This window comes from Gopherus evgoodei, chromosome 5, assembly GCF_007399415.2.
Source record: "Gopherus evgoodei ecotype Sinaloan lineage chromosome 5, rGopEvg1_v1.p, whole genome shotgun sequence".
NCBI classification, from domain to species: Eukaryota; Metazoa; Chordata; order Testudines; family Testudinidae; genus Gopherus; species Gopherus evgoodei.
Window position 1 is genome coordinate 90986752 of NC_044326.1, and position 19117 is coordinate 91005868.

The window sequence follows — 19117 nt, forward strand, 5'->3', positions numbered from 1 at the left end:
CCAACTCTTGGAGAGCAGGATCCATACCCAGGTCCTGTACAGGCCAATGAGTGTTCATCCACCATCACTGACTCATATCTCTCCATTGGATCTGACCTAAACTACTTCAGTATTGTATGAGTGGTAGTAAAACAAGGTGTAGAAAACCACCTTATTAAATGTTGCCAATAGATCTAATAAAAGGTGCTCCCTGTCTATCCTTAGAAATAGTTGATTCATGATTCTGACCAGGGTAATCTCAACACTATGTCATGCTCTGAATCCGATCTGGAGTTTTTGTATAACTTTTATCCAGATATTCTTGCAGCATTTGATGGTAATTGTAACTGAAAGAGGGTTTCAGCTTATCAGCTGTTGATTACTTACACACACACACACCCCTGTTAGTACAAAAGACTTTTTGGAATTCTCATTTAACCTACTAGTTGTTGTTTTTTTTTTTTACTATCATCTCCTCCATCATGCTGTAGCAGATGGTGGGGTCATGCAGGTTGGTTTCCAATGGGAGGAAAAAACAGTGATGTGGAGGAAGGGCATTTTCTTACTGTAACATGTTTACACTAATATAGTGCTCCTTGAGCATAGGTGGTCACAAACACCATACAAATAAGCCCCTCTTTTCTCAGCTTGAACACCAATGCTTGGTTCCCAGGAAGCAAAGCTGTCCCCAAAATTCTCCCTAAAAGGGGAGACTGAGGCGGAGAGCATACTTTCCTGCTGCTTATGTCTTCCTCCTCCCCACAAGAACCTATGTCACAAAACTAACGAGTACAGCACTTCTTCAAAGACCATAACACTGCTCACACATTAAGAAAAAGAACAGGTTTTCCAGTTGCTTCTATAGATAGTTACTTAATTCACATTTTTAATTGGATTAACAAATACTCTTATTTTATTTTGAATCCTTAGAATTTGTATTCCTAGTTAGGAAAATATAACAAGTTTAACAATGGAGGTATTAGAAAATGTACCTATTGGCCTTAGTTTTTTTTATTGATTGCATCTTGAATTTCAGCTAATTTTAGATTTTGTATGTCTAACTGATTTGCAAGTTGTTTTTGTTAAATGACTGTAGTAGCTCAAGTCTGACCCCTTAAAGAGAATAATATGGCCTATAAAGAGAAGTAAAATCTATCTTCCTGAGTGCAAATTCTTTATCTGTGCTGCACTGAAATTGGCTATCTGTGTATCAAAACTGAATACAGGTAAATTTCACCCTTAGAGGTGTCCCAATAAGCTTCTTTCACAGACTAAACTTCTTTCAAGTCTGGGCCCAGCAGCAGGCTTGTATGTCTGGCTCGACAAGGCACGGTTCTGAAGACCCAAACTGGTAGAGAGAACGGCCTTAGAGGTAGTCTCAGCACATCAGGTGACAGTCTCAAGGGGTCTCTGTGACCGAACCCGTCACAGTAGCATAGTTGAGCAGGATCTGTGCACAGCTGATTGCTTTGCGACACTGGTAGTTATTTTAAGTGAGTTTTGAATATGGTGGCTGGAGAACAGACAAAGTGGTTACTGGTTTATTTTCTGTTTGTTTATTTTGGGTGAGGGAAATAAGCACAAGAAAGCAGGAAAGTGACTACCAGTGAGGCTGCTACAGAACTAGAGCTGGCCAGACTGGAAGTGGAGGAGAAGGCAAAGGACCGGAAGTTTCAAATAAGGCTCAAAGAAGCAGAGGTAGCCAGGGAGGAGACTGTGCACAGAAGGGCTGTGGAGGCAGAGGCAGTCAGGGAGGAAGCTGCTCACAAAAGAGCACTGTGATTAAAAGACTGAGAAATGCAGGCCCAGATTGAGACCCAGAAGCGTGAACTGACTGTAATGGAGTGGAAGAGACAAAACCCTTCAGCAGCTGGCTCCACTTCTCCAAAAATCCACAAATGGGAGCGGTTATTTCCGCAGTCTGATGAATCCAGTGATATTGTCAAATATTGCATCACCTTTGAGAGACTGTGCACTCTCCGTGCGATTCTTGAAGTTCAAAAAATGACCACTTTAGTTGCAAAATTGATTGACTGGGAAAGCTCTGGACATATTCAATAAGAAGTCTATTGATGCTTCAAACTATGGTAAATTTAAGGAACTGGTTTTGAAACAGTTTCAGATTACACTTGAAACCTACTGGGTTAAATTCAGTAGTCTTAAGAGGGGATTTGGATTGTGTAATGTGATTTATGTAAATAAAATGAGAGATTTGTTAGACAAGTAGGTGAGGGGGAAAAGGTGTTACAAGCTTGGAAGAAACATATAATTTAATTACTCAGGAACAGTTCCTGAATATGTGCAGTGATGGTGTAAAACAGTATTTGTGGGACAAAAAGATGAATGCAGTGGAGGAATTAGCTTAATTTGCAGACTCTTACGAACAGTCACAAACTGCAATTAAACATATACCATTGGCAAAGGGGTACAGGGTTGGTGGAAAGCAGAATCACCGTTTTACCCCTGGGAAAAAGGAGGCTGGGCATTCTCCTCCCCCTTCCCTTGTTACTCATCCCAAATCTGTACAAGTAGAGGAGCCCAAAAGGTGCTATCATTGTAAATCCACTGAGCACCTGAGGAATAAATGTCCTTGGCTGAGTGGGAACAGACAGCAGGTAACACATGAAGCTGCTGCTTCTCCATTCACAGGAGTATCCCAGGCTGCTGCCCCTTTCCACACAGGATTTGTAAAGGTTGCTTCTACACAACCAAGCAGTGAGCATATGTACGCTGTTAAACTTAATGGCAAAGTGCTCCAAGGATGGAGAGAGACTGGTGTAGAAATTTCTGTGGTCAGTAGGGACTTAATCCATGAGAAGGTTGTGTTACCAGGGAAAATGACAGAATTAGAATTGGTGGGAGGTTAGAGTCCTTGCACCTTTTGCTAAGGTGCACATGGAAACTGGTGATTTGCAGTCTGAATTGAAAGTTGTAGCAGTGGCACACAATTTTGCACTGTTTCTACTGGGGAGTGATTTTCTTTGATGTGGCAGAATCTGTCCCAGGGTTTGTTAGCAGCAAGAAGGAATCTTGTGCTAAAAGCCCCAGAGGGGAGGCTAAAATCATATGTGCTGGAGGGGGAATAGGAGAGCGTCTCTTTAATTCCTTTGTAGCAGTGAAAAATGATGCTTTGAGAGCAGGGATGGTCATAACCAGTTCCTGTAGCCCTGGGGCTCAAGGCAGGTCCCTGCGGGAAGGGCTGGATAAAGCCAGTTCCTGTCCTATAATCATCTCCCTGGTGGGAATGTTCCACCTTGTAACAGGGAGGCCGTCCCAGCTGCTGACTGCAAGGAAGTTGCAGGTCAGCAGGGGACAGGTCTTGCCCTGGGGTGCACAGAGACATGTATCCTGGAGATGAAAGTTGGGGTGCTGGTGACTGCTGCGGTGGGAACAGACCCCAAGGACTCTGTAGCTGGAAGCAAGCCCAACTTCAGTGAAAGAAGAGGGAGGGATTTTGCTGGCCAGTGAAGAGTCTGTCATAGCTGGTAGCTGTGAGCCCCTAGCTGGACCAGGATCACCTCCCTTTTGGGGGAGACAGGAGTGTCTGCCGCAGAGGGGATCCGAGAGAGGGAAGTCCAGATGGAAAGTGAGGGGGGACAGGAGAGTCTGCTCACTTTTTGTACAGAGGCTTTTCCCCAGGAGGAGGGTGAAGAATGCATCTGAAATGCCATACCCTTCACCTGTGGATCAGGTTTTAAGGGAAGACTGGGGATCAAGTCTCCTGGAAGGAAGGAGTCCAGGCTGTGAAAGAAGCTTATTGGAACATCTCTGAGTGTGAGATTTTTAACTGTAATCAGTTTCTTAATGTATTAAGCTTAGACTTGCGTGTTTTGTTTTATTGTGCTTGGTAACTTACTTTGTTCTGTCTGTTATTACTTGGCACCACTTAAATCCTGATTTTTTTTACTTAATAAAATCACTTTGCTTCTTAATTAACCCGTAGTAAGTAAGTAATATGTGGGGGAGCAAACAGCTGTGTATATCTCTCTATCAGTATTATAGAGGGTGGACAATTTTATGAGTTTACTCTGTGTAAGCTTTATACAGAGTAAAATGGGTTTATTTAGGGTTTGAATCCCATTGGGAGCTGGGTATCTGGATGCTAGAACCAGAAGCTCTTGCTAAGCTGTTTTCAGTTAAGTCTGCAGCTTTAGGGATGTGGGTCAGACCCTGGGTCTGTGTTGCAGCAGATTAGCGTAACTGGCTCAACAAGGCAGGGTTCTGAAGGCCCAAACTGGCAGAAAAAATAGACTCAGAGGTAATTTCAGCACATCAGGTGACAGTCCCAAGGGGATCTTTGTGACTGAACCCGTCACACATGGCACAAAGGATTTTGCAGTGTTTAGCTGTGTAACTCCATCTCTGATTGCACAGTTGTTCTTTACTGTTCTCTTACAAGCGTGCCACTGATTATTTGGCACTTGTACTCTCCCATTTTTACTGAAACTTATTATAGCCTCATTTGCCTTCCATAATGTATTAATCCTTGGCTTCTATGAATAGTTTTACAGAGCTGTGGAAATCACATGTTTGGTTCCTGGCTTACTTATTCAGCAGCATAACATTTTCACAGGTGGGGAGAAACCCAATGATCTTGTCTACAATCACATGCTAGCTGGTTCTGTTTGAAGCTGTTGAGCTCTGTAATGGGGGCTTGTTAACATGGATTCATATAATGCAACTTTCTGTAAAATCACTGTTTCTTATCTGAAACTGACTGTGAGGGTCAGAGTCCTCTCTGTTGAACAGGCTCAAAACAGATGTTATTGATAATTTTGCTAGAGAAGCTTAAAGCACGTTAATGGCAGAATAGCAGTGCTCATGTGGGGGGTTATGCCAGAGTAACAGTAGTGGTATAACTGTGCAGGTATAGTTCTGCTAGTAAATTTCCTCATGCATGAAAACTCTCAAACTGTTACAGAGTATGTTTGCACTTCAAAAACAAAAAAGCCTAGACAACAAGTTTCAGAGCCCCAGTATACAGACTCAGGCTTACTCTGCGGTGCTAAAAATAACAGTGTAGATGTCCCTGCCCAAGCTCCAGCCTGAGCAGGAACAGCTACATTGATATTCTTAGCGCCAGAGCATGAGCCCGAATCTTTAGACTGTGAGACTCACTGCCGCAGGCTGCTGCTTTTCTTTTTTTTCTTTGCAGTATGTACGGACCCATGGAAATGTCCCTTTTAGTTTTCAAGTGTATAGTTCTTTCTTGTGTCCTCACCCTTCCCCTTATATCCCAGTCAGTCATACTTTGCAAACTGTGCTGATGTTGAAGATGTGACAGAATTCATTAGCATATCAAGCGTAGTGGCTGAGATTATATCCACATTTCAGCCATGTAATGTGTGATCAAGTGTACCGCCTTGGGGAGGGGAAGTGTGATTGATAGTCTCTGTTCTATGCACAGTAGCTATTGTCCCCTTGTCATAACCTTAGTCCCAGATTTGGACCTTAGCGTCCAAAATATGGGGGTTAGCATGAAAACCTCCAAGCTTAGCTACCAGCTTGGACCTGGTACTTGCTGCCACCACCCAAAAAATTAGAGTGTTTTGGGGCACTCTGGTCCCCCTGAAAAACCTTCCCTGGGGACCCCAAGACCCAAATCCCTTGAGTCTCACAACAAAGGGAAATAATCCTTTTTCCCTTCTCCCCTCCAGGTGCTCCTGGAGAGATACACAGACACAACCTCTGTGAAACTACACAGAGTGACTCCCCCTCTCTGTTCCCAGTCCTGGAAACAAAAAGCACTTTCCTATTCCCCCAGAGGGAATGCAAAATCAGGCTAGCAAATCCAACACACACACAGATCTCCCCTGATTTCTTCCTCCCACCAATTCCCTGGTGAGTACAGACTCAATTTCCCTGAAGTAAAGAAAAACTCCAACAGGTCTTAAAAGAAAGCTTTATATAAAAAGAAAGAAAAATACATACAAATGGTCTCTCTGTATTAAGGTGACACAATACAGGGTCAATTGCTTAAAAGAATATTGAATAAACAGCCTTATTCAAAAAGAATACAAATCAAAGCACTCCAGCACTTATATTCATGCAAATACCAAAGAAAAGAAACCATATAACTTACTATCTGATCTCTTTGTCCTTACACTTAGAAACAGAAGATTAAAAAATAGAAACTACTTCTCCAAAGCTCAGAGAAAGCAGGCAGACAGAAAACAAAGACTCAGACACAAACTTCCCTCCACCCAAAGTTGAAAAAATTCGGTTTCCTGATTGGTCCTCTTGTCAGGTGCTTCCGGTGAAAGAGACATTAACCCTTAGCTATCTGTTTATGACACCCCTTTATCTTCTAACATCCTCTCTTCCCTGTTGCCTCATTCTTTATAAAAAGTTGCACTGGTTTTATTTTAAGTGTTTGTCTTGACTAGGATTTAAAGGTGTGTTGGAATGTGTTACCTTAAAGTCTAGTGTATACAAGGAAGTGCATACTTTAACATATGCTTGGCTGGTCCAGAGCTTGTCTATGGCACAAAAAGTCATGGTTTTAATATGTGATCGCTAATATGTTTTAAAACCAAATGTAGAATAAGATTTTCTAGACCAGTGGTCACCAGCCCGTAGATCATGATCGATTGGTCGATCCTGGAGCATTCGCCTGTCAATCATGATCTCTAGTCACTAAAAGTTCAGGGGACTAAGGCAGGCTTCCTGCCTGTCTTGGCACCGTGCCACTCCCGGAAGCAGCCAGTGTGCCCCCACCACCCCCACAGCTCCCATTGGCTGCAGTTCCTGTTCCCAGCCAATGGGAGCTGTGGGGGCAGTGGGGCAGTGCGTGCAGGCAGGAGCAGCAAGCCCCTTGCCCTGACGCTCCTCCCAGAGCCAGCACCTCAACACTGAACCCCTGCCTAGAGCCACCTCCTGCACCTGAACTCCCTCCCAGAGCTTGAACCCCTCACCTCTCCTGCATCCCAACCCCTGCCCCAGGCTCAGTCCCACACTCCAAACCACTTGGCCCCAGACTAGTGAAGTGAGTGAGGGTGGGGGGGATAACAAGTGACAGAGGGAGGAGGGATGGAGTGAATGGGGCACAGCTTCAGGGAGGGGGCGGGGTAGATCCTGGCTTGCACTTAAATTCAAAAAGTGATCTTGTGCATTAAAAGGTTGGAGACCTCTGTTCTAGACCAGTGGTTTTCAAACTTTTTTTCTGGTGACCCAGTTGAAGAAAATTGTTCATGCCTGCGACCCAACGGAGCTGGGGATGAGGGATTTAGGGTGTAGGAGGGGGCTCCGGGTTTAGGGGGCTCAGGGCTGGGGATTGGGTTGCAAGAAGGGGTCAGGACGGGGGATGCAGGTTCTGGTGTGGGGCCAGGGATGAAGGGTTTGGGGTACAGGAAGGGGCTGCAGGTTGGGGCAGGGGATTGGAGCACAGGGTTGGGACGTGGGCTTGCCTCTAGAGGCTCCCAGTCAATGGCGCAATGGGATTACTCAGGCAGGCTTCCTGCCTCTCCTGGCACTGCGAACCGCACTGCACCCTGGAAGCAGCCAGCTAGGTCTGGCTCCTAGATGGAGGGGCACGGCTGTTGCCCACAGGCACCACCCCCCAGCTCCCATTGGCCGGCCCCATAGCCCCCCTGCTTAGGAGCTGGACCTGCTGCTGGCTGCTTCCAGGGTACAGCGCTGTGTCAGAACAGGTAGGGACTAGCCTGCCTTTGACGGGCAGCACCGCCAGCTGGACTTTTAATGGCCTGGTTGGCGGTGCTAACCAGAGCTGCTGTGACCCAGTGCCTTAAATTGGGCCACCCAGTCGTGGATCGTGACCTGCAATTTGAAAACCACTGATCTAGACTATGATAAAAGGTGTGTTGTTAGCACATTCTGCTCATTAATTCTACCCAACATCAAATATTCTATTCAACATCAAATGTGAATTGTGGGTAGAATAACCGATCCATCTCACTAGGTAAACAATTTGGGCTATGAGATTAGGATAGTGTCTCTCATGATCTCGTCTGCCCGTGTTTGAGTTTACTGCCAGGTGGCACTTTAATTACCTCCCATCTTCTGAGTTCTCAAATAGGTCTCCGCAAGGAGTGTAAGAGAAACAAATGAAAAAGATTCTCATTAAACACCCAGAATTATATTGAAATGGTTATTGAGGTTGGTGGGATTGCTGTTTATTTTGCTTTAATTTCTCATACAGAGTTGTGGCACACTGTTAATGTTTTGAGGAGTAAAGCATGAGATATTGGCAACAAAGTAATGTAAAAATGAGATGGAGGGGTGTGAGGTGAGGATTTGGTAGGAAACTCTCTACAGAAGCAATGAAAATAACCTGAAATCTGATGAGCCACAAATGAGAAATAGATGACTTAGGACCTGTCTACACAATACACACAAAAGGGGTATGAATTCTAATGCACACCAACATGTTGTGCTAACTGGCTCAAGTAGACCCTGCTGGCATGCCATGAAAGTTCCCAAATGCATGTTAACGCAAGCTAGGGAACTTTTAGTTGTTCCCAGAGGGTCTACGTGGGTCAGTTAGTGCACAACACAGTTAGTGCCCATCCATTCAAAACCCACACTTACTTTAGAAATATTTCCAATTTTTATCAACCTGGAAGATAGCACAGCATTAATTGCCTTGCAGTCCTCTATGACCACTGCGTCCACTGTGGATTTGCCTACCTCTAACTGATTAACAACAAATCTAGTACAATCTGGGGTTGCCAGCTTCCACAGGGCAATAGCAGCATGTTTCTGGAGCATGACTGGCTCACTCATCTGGGTACTCTGCTTCAGGAGTGAGGCTTTCCCATGTGAAAGTTCTGGACCTACTGCTGGTCATCCCCAATGTTGCCATCTCATTGTGGTCACACCAGTGGGTGCTTGTAGTTCAGATCTGGAAGCAGAAAGCTGTGATCTTCTGTGAGAGACACGTGCTTGGTCCCTACCTCCGTCCCGCCCATGGTTCCTTTCTCTTGTTGTGCTTCTGCTGGTAAACCATTGGCTTCACCTTGCACAGGCCAAAAGCAGTCTCTAAGGTTATGTAGACTGCAGTGTAAGCTCAGGATTCGAACTCAGGCTCAAAATGAACCCCACCTCCATCTACAAACAAATCACAGTAACTCAGGGATTGGTCACAGGACTCCACAGGGGTGGAGGGTCTGAGTCTGAGTAAACCAGGACCCAGGATTCAAGCTCTGATATTATGCAGTGTAGATGCTGCCACATTGGACTCCTGTTCTGGGAGTTCGCCAAAAGTATTCCATAATCCTGTGGGCTGATTTCCTTTGTCCTCTGGACAGTCAAACTTTCCCACACTGCACCACAATGAGCCAGAGCAGCCACATTTTGGGAAGGTGCTAGGGAGTCTGGGATATGGGTAGTTGGACTCAGACCCGCATAATGCAGTGTAGATACTAGAGCCCCAGGGTGGGACCAGGGTTCAACAATTCCTAACCTGGGGTTACAAATGAGTGGAGATGCTCAAGTCCTATGTTAACAAACTCAGGATCTACTAACTCATATTCTGCTAACCCTGGATTTACATTGCAGTGTAGGCCTACCCTGAGACACCCACTACTGTCCCTTGGCAGCAGCTTCTTCAGAGGTACAAAAAAGAAACATCCTTAAAAAATGGCATCTGTCTGTTATTAGACTGAGCAGGATTGATGCCTTTGCATATAACAGCACATCACCATACCATCCTGGGTCTTGCCAGGATGAAAATTACCAGGGTTTAGACCATTTCCTCTCATAATCCCTACAGCTGGGAGACAACTTGCCCCACAACACCTGTGAAGAAGAGCATAGAGTGATGCAGTGAGCTGTGGTGCTATGAATCTCTGCATTTATGCCCAAATAACTGTATTGCTTATCACAGCCAGATAGAGCTCCAGTGTGGATGGGGGCATGACAGCAGCATGCTTATAACAATTTGTTACCATGGTGTTGTAGGTTTAGGCTACCCATGACTGCCTAAGCCATTGTCTGTACAAAAATCCTGCCATTCCTATGAAGGCGTCTTGGTGCCTAAAACTAGTACTCATGGATTTATTCCTGCCTTCCATATCAAGACAGAGAGACTTTGACAGCACAAGCATCACTATTCCTGAAAATACTGTGTAACAGTCAAAAGCAGTTCTAGCTAGAGACAGCAAAAGTGGTGTGTAGTGGAAGCTTACAGCAGAGAAAACAGAAGTAAAACATTGCATATTCAGTGCCTGATCTATGAAAAGTTCCTTCTTTCTAGCCCTGTATACATTTACAGAATGTAAGTGTATGTGTTTCTCCATGGCAGAAATCTTGTTTGGCTCCCTAGAAACCAAGCCCAATATTGTCTCTCTCTGCTTTCACTTTAAAAGTGACAGCCTTACAAAAGATGTGCTTCCATTTAGAGTGCTGTCAAAAATCATATTCTTTTGATGAATATATTCTCCCATCTGAAGTTTGGAAAATTTCTTTCTTTTATGGTCTGAGATACAGTTGACAAATTCCAGTGATTGCCTGTTTCAAACATGATTTTGATCTTGAAGTTCGGTAACTATATCCTATATTAGGATTTACCTCAGTCAAGAACTATTTGTATAATGTACAATTATCTCTTGGTTTGTGCTCCTAACAAATGCAGTCACCACTGTCTGTAATTAGACCTCATTAGCATGTCATTTACAATTCCACAAACACATTAGGGTCCTTATGTTTAGGATTTTTAATGTTTTATTCTTCATTGATCTTTAAACTAAGTACTGATACAGAAAAGTTTTAAAATAACCCATGTGGGTTCTGCTTAACATAGGATGATCTTGGGAGTTGCCACCAATCATTAGTAGTGAAATTGAGGGTTAGGGGAGAATTTTTCAATTTACTGAGGTTATGACATTTGTTTCATTGTGTGAAAGAATTTGTTTAAATCTTGTTCGTTTTTGGGAATCATGATGAACAAATTTTAAGACATCAGAGAATTATTTACTTTGTTCTTTCGTGCAGGTTGTTCAAGGAAGGAAATCACTGAACACTGGGAATGGCTTGAACAGAATCTGTTGCAAACTCTTTCAATCTTTGAAAATGAAAATGACATAAACACATTTGTCAGAGGAAAAATACAGGTAGCATATTATATATATGTAGAAACTGTTGTTGATTATAAATGCCACTGTAGAACTGTAATGTCTCATCGCATCTCACCCAGTGATCTATACACCACTGTGTTCCTTGAAAGGGAAGCAACATTCCGAATAATATTGTACAAGTGCATATCTAGATTAGGGAAAATTGCTGGAGCATAAATATCTATATCACTATAATCAAAATAATTATATGTGAGAGTCCCCACTTCATCTATCCTCTCCTCTGTTTCTAATTCAATATCTAAAGTAGATTGAAGAAAAAAATGTTTTGGCTGGTTTTAGGTCCAAAAAATTTCTGTTTCACTCATGCCTTGATATTTAAAAAATGTGTTATGAATATTTGAAAATAAATGTACTGGTTTATTAATGTTGCTGACCTATATAACATTAAGCACTTAAAACAACTGATAATTCTGTCTCTGTCTAGAAGGAATAATGTTTGTCTCTTATTACATACAGAAACTTAGAAAAATAACATACTGAAATATAGGTGCTGGTTACCACTGTAGTTATCGCCGCACAGAATCTCACTTCTAAGCAAAATATTTATACTGGTACATAAACTGTGTGTAGATGAAACCTGTTGGCTCCATCTGATTCCATTCTTTAACCTCTCATGTAATAATTACACCTCTTAAAAACCCAACTGTACTTCAGTAAATTTCAGTAGCAGATCAGAAATAAATACAATAGACCCCTTTTATAAATAGTTTAAACCTGTAGCATTAAAATACCTATTTCCATGAGACAGCTATTGTATCAAATACAGCTTTAAGAAGAGTGTTACTACTTAAACTGCTGCATAACTGAATGTTTGCACAGCAAATGCTCCACCACCCTCACTATGCTCGCCAAAGTAGTCTACACTAACTTGAAGGGATGAAATCACTTTCCCTTTTAACTTTAAGTTAAAGAAGGGGTATGTTATAGATTATTAGTTTTTTTCTTCATGTTCTAATAGTTCAGTTAGTAAACAGGAAATGTTCTGTGCTTTCAGATACCAAGTACTAGCCTTTCATTTAACACCTATTAAGAAGGGTCATAAGTTATTTTTTGTAACTAAAAGTAGCAATGGTGGGGTTTCTGACTGATTTTGTTTTTATTTAGAATAAAACTCCTCTGCTCCAATGAAAGTCCATTCCTATTTACTCAAACAATATTTGTGCCTTGAATGGGATGGGGAAGAGGACATGGGTGTCCTATCAAGTGTATTGGTGCTATTTGAGGTAGATTTAGTGGCTTAAAACAAGACAATCGGAAAGCACTTTCAGGGCTGCCATTAGCCTGTTCTCAACCAGTGTATAGCTCTACCAGCATCTGAACTGCGCTCTTCATTATGTTTTTGATCCCCTCACCACACTGTGAATGAATAGCATGTGGTGTTTCCCATATTCTGTTGGGATAATCAGAAGAAGACCAGGTGTTTTCTTGGAGATAACCATACCTCTTGCCTTGCTCCTTGTTTTGGAAGTAGAACGCTATAGGAAAAGAAAATGTTGCTGTTTGTATTACCATAGCATCTAGGAGCCCTAGTCATGGACCTGGAACTCATCGTGCTGGGTGCTTTACACAGGGGCGGCTCCAGGCACCAGTGCAACAAGCGCGTGCCTGGGGCGGCATGCAGTGGGGGGTGGCGTGCTGGTCACTGTGAGGGCAGCAGTCAGGTAGCCTTCGGTGACATGCCTGTGGGAGGTCTGCCGGTCCCGCAGCTTCGGCAGCGGGTACGCCGAAGGTGTAGGACTGGCAGATGACCCGCAAAAACGCCGCCAAATCCTCCTGATTGCCATGCTTGGGGCAGCAAAAAACAGAGCTGCCCCTGGCTGTACAAACAAGAATAGAAAGACAATCCCTGCCCCAAAGAGCTTACAATCAAAGTAACATTTGTCTCTTTTACCTAATCTCTCTGCACTCACTAGAATTGGTTGACATTCTTCCAAAATTAAGTTTTTCTACAATTTTTCACCAAAATTTGGTGGAAGAAATAACGATGCAATATTTGTGAACTTTTTTTGGCAAGTTGCAGTGACTCCTCCTAACCTCTTTACTAGTGTAATAGTGGGGGTATTGCTATTGAGAAATGGAGTGTGCTTGATTAGTTATCTGGGACCTAAGCAAGGTAAGAGGTAAAGTCATCGGAAAGTCTGGCTTGTAGGAAAGAAGATAACTGGATGAGCAGAAGGTGGGTAGTACATTCTGAAAAGTTAAGGGTTAGGGAAACTGACTTCTCTGATAACAAAATAACTGGTTATTGCATTTAAACTCAAAGTGTAATGTCTAATAAAGGTGTCAAGTACCTTTTGGTGGCGAACATCCTTAATGTTTTCTTCCTCTTCAGGGCATTATCGCAGAGTATAACAAAATCAATGGTATCAAAGAAGACGATGACACAGAAAAGTTTAAGGAAGCCATAGTGAAGTTCCACAAGCTGTTTGGGATGCCAGAGGAAGAGAAACTGGTGAACTACTACTCCTGTAGTTATTGGAAGGGGAAGGTCCCCCGTCAGGGCTGGATGTACCTCAGCATTAACCACCTTTGCTTTTATTCCTTTCTCATGGGAAGAGAAGGTATGTTTCTAACAGTGGCAGGTCAGTCTGGTCATCTAAGGATGGATAGGAAATCTGCTGCAGTTTATTATTGTTAATTTATTAGACACTGACAGAGTGCTGTGTCCTGTGCAAAAATTTAAATAAACATAATCCCTGCTCTAGGGAGCTAACTTTCTGGACCACACCAGTGGTGTAGTTCAGGTACACAGAGAATTCAGCACTGTTGTGATACTTCTGTGATTCATGAATATATAAAAATCATATACATAGTGGAATCTGTGGGATCGGTTGAAGAGCCTCATGATAAATTGCATCCACCCTGTGCCTTTGACTGCTTCACTAGCACTCTGCCCACAAATACATATCCATCATAGCTTATTACAACGAATGTCATTTTTACCTCATATGTAATCCTAAAATAAAGCAGTCTAACAATTGAAACTGAATGATTGACAAACAGTTGCTTCCATGGAAAGAGATGCTGTCTACATGCAGACTTCTATGAATATCCCTAAGGTCTTTTTATAAATTGACTCTATTTTTGTCATAGTTATTGGTACCCTGAATCGTCATTAAAGTAAGGCCTTTCACAAACTTTTTGAAAATCATGGTTCTGTGGATGTTAGAGGCAGTGCAGTAGGCAGCCCATTTGGTGTGCCCAGATTGCATTTGCTGACCCCATAGTGGGGCAGAGGGAGATCAGAGTCTGGGCAGACATCTTGGCAAAGAAAGAGATAAATTTGGCCTTCATGCTCCCTCACTATGATGGTGCACGTGTCTGTGTGTAATATTTCGTATATAAATAAATTACACTGAAACATAATTACTTTAGGTAACAAGGAGGCCAAATTTATCTTTTTTGCTTTGCCAAGTTGGCTGCTCTGCTTGTGCTGTTCTTCCACCTTGCCAATGGGTAAGAAATCCAATCTGTATTCATTATATGACACACAAAATATCAAATTGGTGAACTAATGCCCTCTCTCTCACGCATAGGAGGAAAAATGCTTTTGTTTGCCAACTGTTTTCATGATTCATTCTTGTGCTGAATCTTTTCTGTTTTCTTTGTTCAGCAAAGTTAGTGATCCGCTGGGTTGATATCACTCAGCTCGAGAAGAATGCTACACTGCTTTTTCCTGACATGATCAAAGTGAGCACAAGGTCAAGTGAACACTACTTTTCGGTATTCCTCAATATCAATGAGACATTCAAATTAATGGAGCAGCTTGCCAACATAGCTATGAGACAGCTCTTGGATAACGAAGGATTTGAACAAGACAAGTCATTACCAAAACTGAAAAAGAAATCCCCCAAAAAAGTATCTGCACTGAAACGGTAGGTAACACTGACTTCTAATCATTAGGACCTCATATACCCTTTTACTTCCAAATTTTGTCTAGAAGTTTTCTGATAATATCCCAATGTTTTTAATTCAAGATGCAGTATTGTTTTGCAGTGGTAGTGAGAGATGGCAAGTAACTTAAACGTTATTGTTTGGTCTGCCATTGAAGATGGGTATGGAAAAATCTGCCTAGGGCATGTTACAAAAATAAAAATAGAACATTTGAGCCAGATTCTCTTATATGTTGAGTACCATTTAAAAGGCTATGACAATTTAAAGGGGCCTTACAATGCATACCCACTTTCAGGCCCTTTTGCTCTGCCAATGCCATGTAAAGGGGACTTAACGTAAATGAGAATCGGACCCATTTGTGTGTATTTAGTCCTATAACTGGCAAAAAGATGTGACTAGTTAATTGGTCCTATCCAGAACTTATTGCTTGTAACTCTCTGTTGCATCTTACAATAAAACAGAGCCAAAAGAAAAGTCAAAAGTGCCAAGTACAATACAGAAAGTATTTCTCTCTACTGGTATTATTGCACGGTAGCTGAATTGCTTCTTGTTAATTAATTATTTTTATATTTTGAATATATTATATATGTTTTTACTTTTTGAATATATTTTAGTTGCATTTCTTTTGTTACATTTGAGGTGTATTGTATCACTCTAATTTTCTTTAAAAAAACTACTCCCTAGTGTTAAATAGTGGTAGAATATATGTAGCATATTAGAAAGACCTACTATGATCTATAGACTATTAAGAAATTCCAACGCTGTACCAGTACCAAGATATTAATAAAGCTGTCTCATAGCAATAACTTTCCTAATGATTTTTTTCACATTTGTGTACAGCTACGTAAATTAATGGGTTCCAAATATATACTTACTATGTGACCTAGAAAGACATGTCTGAAATGTATTTTTATGTAAATATTGTGTATCTTAAAACACTGTCTTTAGGGATCTTGATGCTAGAGCCAAGAGTGAGAGATACCGTGCGCTATTCCGACTTCCCAAAGATGAGAAATTAGATGGACACACAGATTGCACCTTGTGGACTCCATTTAATAAAATGCACATTTTGGGTCAGATGTTTGTTTCTACAAATTACATCTGCTTTACTAGTAAGGAGGAGAACTTATGTAGCCTCATTATCCCCCTTCGAGAGGTGAGTGTCATTTCTGAATATCTATAGTAAATTGTTTTACTTACCTACTTTTAAGATGGATTCTAGCATAAATTTTCATTATGCTGGGAAGCTGTTTAATCCCTTTGTCCTGTTGTCACATCACTGTAGTGTTGTCAGCAAAGTAGCACCAGTTCAGTAGCAACTTTAGTTTTATGCTCACACTACTATAGACTCATAGACTCTAGGACTGGAAGGGACCTCGAGAGGTCATCGAGTCCAGTCCCCTGCCCTCATGGCAGGACCAAATACTGTCTAGATCATCCCTAATAGACATTTATCTAACCTACTCTTAAATATCTCCAGAGATGGAGATTCCACAACTTCCCTAGGCAATCTATTCCAGTGTTTAACTACCCTGACAGTTAGGAACTTTTTCCTAATGTCCAACCTAAATCTCCCTTGCTGCAGTTTAAGCCCATTGCTTCTTGTTCTATCATTGGAGGCTAAGGTGAACAAGTTTTCTCCCTCCTCCTGATGACACCCTTTTAGATACCTGAAAACTGCTATCATGTCCCCTCTCAGTCTTCTCTTTTCCAAGCTAAACAAACCCAATTCCTTCAGCCTTCCTTCATAGGTCATGTTCTCAAGACCTTTAATCATTCTTGTTGCTCTTCTCTGGACCCTCTCCAATTTCTCCACATCTTTCTTGAAATGCGGTGCCCAGAACTGGACACAATACTCCAGTTGAGGCCTAACCAGCGCAGAGTAAAGCGGAAGAATGACTTCTCGTGTCTTGTTTACAACACACCTGTTAATGCATCCCAGAATCACGTTTGCTTTTTTTGCAACAGTATCACACTATTGACTCATATTAAGCTTGTGGTCTACTATGACCCCTAGATCTCTTTCTGCCATACTCCTTCCTAGACAGTCTCTTCCCATTCTGTATGTGTGAAACTGATTGTTCCTTCCTAAGCGGAAGGATGATTCACTGTGATTCACAGGGACTCGTTCCTATTCTTCCTTCCAACCCTCAGGATTCCTCTATTTTTCCCTGGTTTATATTCTTTATACTCAAGGGCCACAGCATGTTTTTTTTTCCCTTCCAGCCGAGTGGGGGATTAAACTTCTTTAGAGGTGACCAAGGGCGCACATTTCAATAAAAATATTGTCAAATGGTAAGATTTGATGTCAGTTTTAAACAGAAATGTTTAATAGCATCCTGGGCCAGCCTGGCCAATTTTGAACAAATGATAACACAGTGAATTGCTTCCTATAAAGGATAGCATCAGTTGGTATTTTTTTTGGTGAGGGGGTGTTCATATGTGTGACAATCAATTTTTTGTTAGTTTCCTATTTGCATAATTGCTGCACTGTCTTTTAGTTTTAAATATGGTAGCCTACAATTTGAAATCTGCATTGAGGCATTTGTTTTTAAAATAAACTGTTACAGAATACTTTTGATTGATAGCTGCAACCTTTATATTTTAATATGAACTTAAAATTATCCTAATAATAAAAGTAATTTAACCATATTGTAATTAAAAATTTTGTGTAACTGTGTTGTGATGGGGAGAAAACTGTATGACTTGCATGCCGTTTGGGATGTGGAAGTTTGTTTAAAATGGTGACTTAACTTGGAAGTAAGAGTGTAACTTGCTGTGTAGCCAGGGCAGGCTGGCCCAGGATGCTTGGAATGCTGAATGCATCCTGGACCATATGAGAAATGACCTATATTTTTGCCTAATCTGAAAAACTACGGATTATTTTAAGGTACTATTTTTCACAGATCACTAAGAAAAAAACAAATGCTGTTTCACTGGAAACTTCAAAATCCAGCTTCTCAGTGGTGTGTAGTAGTGTTTTTAAATCCTGGTGGTTCACAATCAGACCTTAAATTCACAGTACTCTGTTAGCAGAGAATTTGAGAGGAGCAATGAACTGTGCTAATGAAGTTAAGTGGAGAAAATACCTTGGGGGTGTAGGTATAAAATCCATATACCTTTGTGAAGCCCTGTAGTTTCTTTTGAATGTGGAACTGGGAGTTGTTTCTGATAGCAGCAGCTGTAGCTGCACTATCAGCATTGGATTCAGATGGCCTCTCAGAGGAATCAGCTGAGGGAATACATATTAACTATTTAAAGTTTTGTGTAAACTGTTGAGGTTTATTGTTGAGTAATTATGACATTGAAAACAATAATAAACTAGGTGTTTCCAGCACTTTAAGAGCCTGATCTAAAGCCCTTTGAAGTTAGTGGGAGACTTTCTATTGACTTCATGTGGCTTTGGATCAGGCCCTAAGTTCCAGCCTTTTGTGACTTACTAGAGCAAAGAAACACCTTTGCAGATAGGCACAAAGGCATTCAGGCCCAGTAATCTTTAGAAGCATGTGTCCTGTAGCAGTGGTCAGAAAGTATAATTTTCATTTCCTGAGTATACCACTCACTCCTGTCAGCAGCCACATTCTCAAGGACCAGTGCTTTAGGCGGGCGTGAGCCTGCACTTGGAGAGGGGAGTAGGTGGGTGTCTGCTGGCATTAAGAAGGAAACATGTCTGTGTGGTTTCTGCTGATGCTACAGCATCCTGGCTATAACACATCCAGTCTGTCGCTGTGTTTATCTGGGCTTCCTCTGTGTTGAATGCCCTCAGACAGCTCTTTAAGTGGAACGGAAAAGCAATACAGGAATATTTCTCTTTAATTAACTTAAATATATTGTTAATGAGGCTCTTTTGCATTAATAAAGAGCTGGTTTATAGTTCATTGGAAAACAGAAGGAAGTTGGTTGGGGAGGAAGATGGGAAATATTTTGGGACTGAGCTATGTATTGCGGTCTTTGAATACAACTTTAGAAGAGATGTTAAATGAAAAACAAATTATCTAGCCTTTTAACTAAGGAAACATTAAGGTATTGTGCTAATGTCTGATCATGGATTGCTACTTAAAAAAAAACTTGGTAAACCAAAATGTGCTCTCTCTTATCTTGACATGCCTAATGCAGTTTTTATTACCTAGAAGATTCTGATCCATGGTATA

At 41.7% G+C, this 19117-nt stretch overlaps 1 protein-coding gene across 2 annotated transcripts in view; it reads left to right on the forward strand.

The window, feature by feature from the left end:
- TBC1D9 (TBC1 domain family member 9) overlaps nt 1-19117 on the forward strand; it is an 83805-nt gene that overhangs the window by 22990 nt on the left and 41698 nt on the right. For both annotated transcript variants that reach the window (XM_030564486.1, XM_030564487.1), the window contains 4 exons: nt 10930-11048; nt 13405-13633; nt 14686-14947; nt 15915-16122. In XM_030564486.1, coding sequence (XP_030420346.1) covers nt 10930-11048; nt 13405-13633; nt 14686-14947; nt 15915-16122 — 818 coding nt within the window. The remainder of the gene's footprint in view (nt 1-10929; nt 11049-13404; nt 13634-14685; nt 14948-15914; nt 16123-19117) is intronic.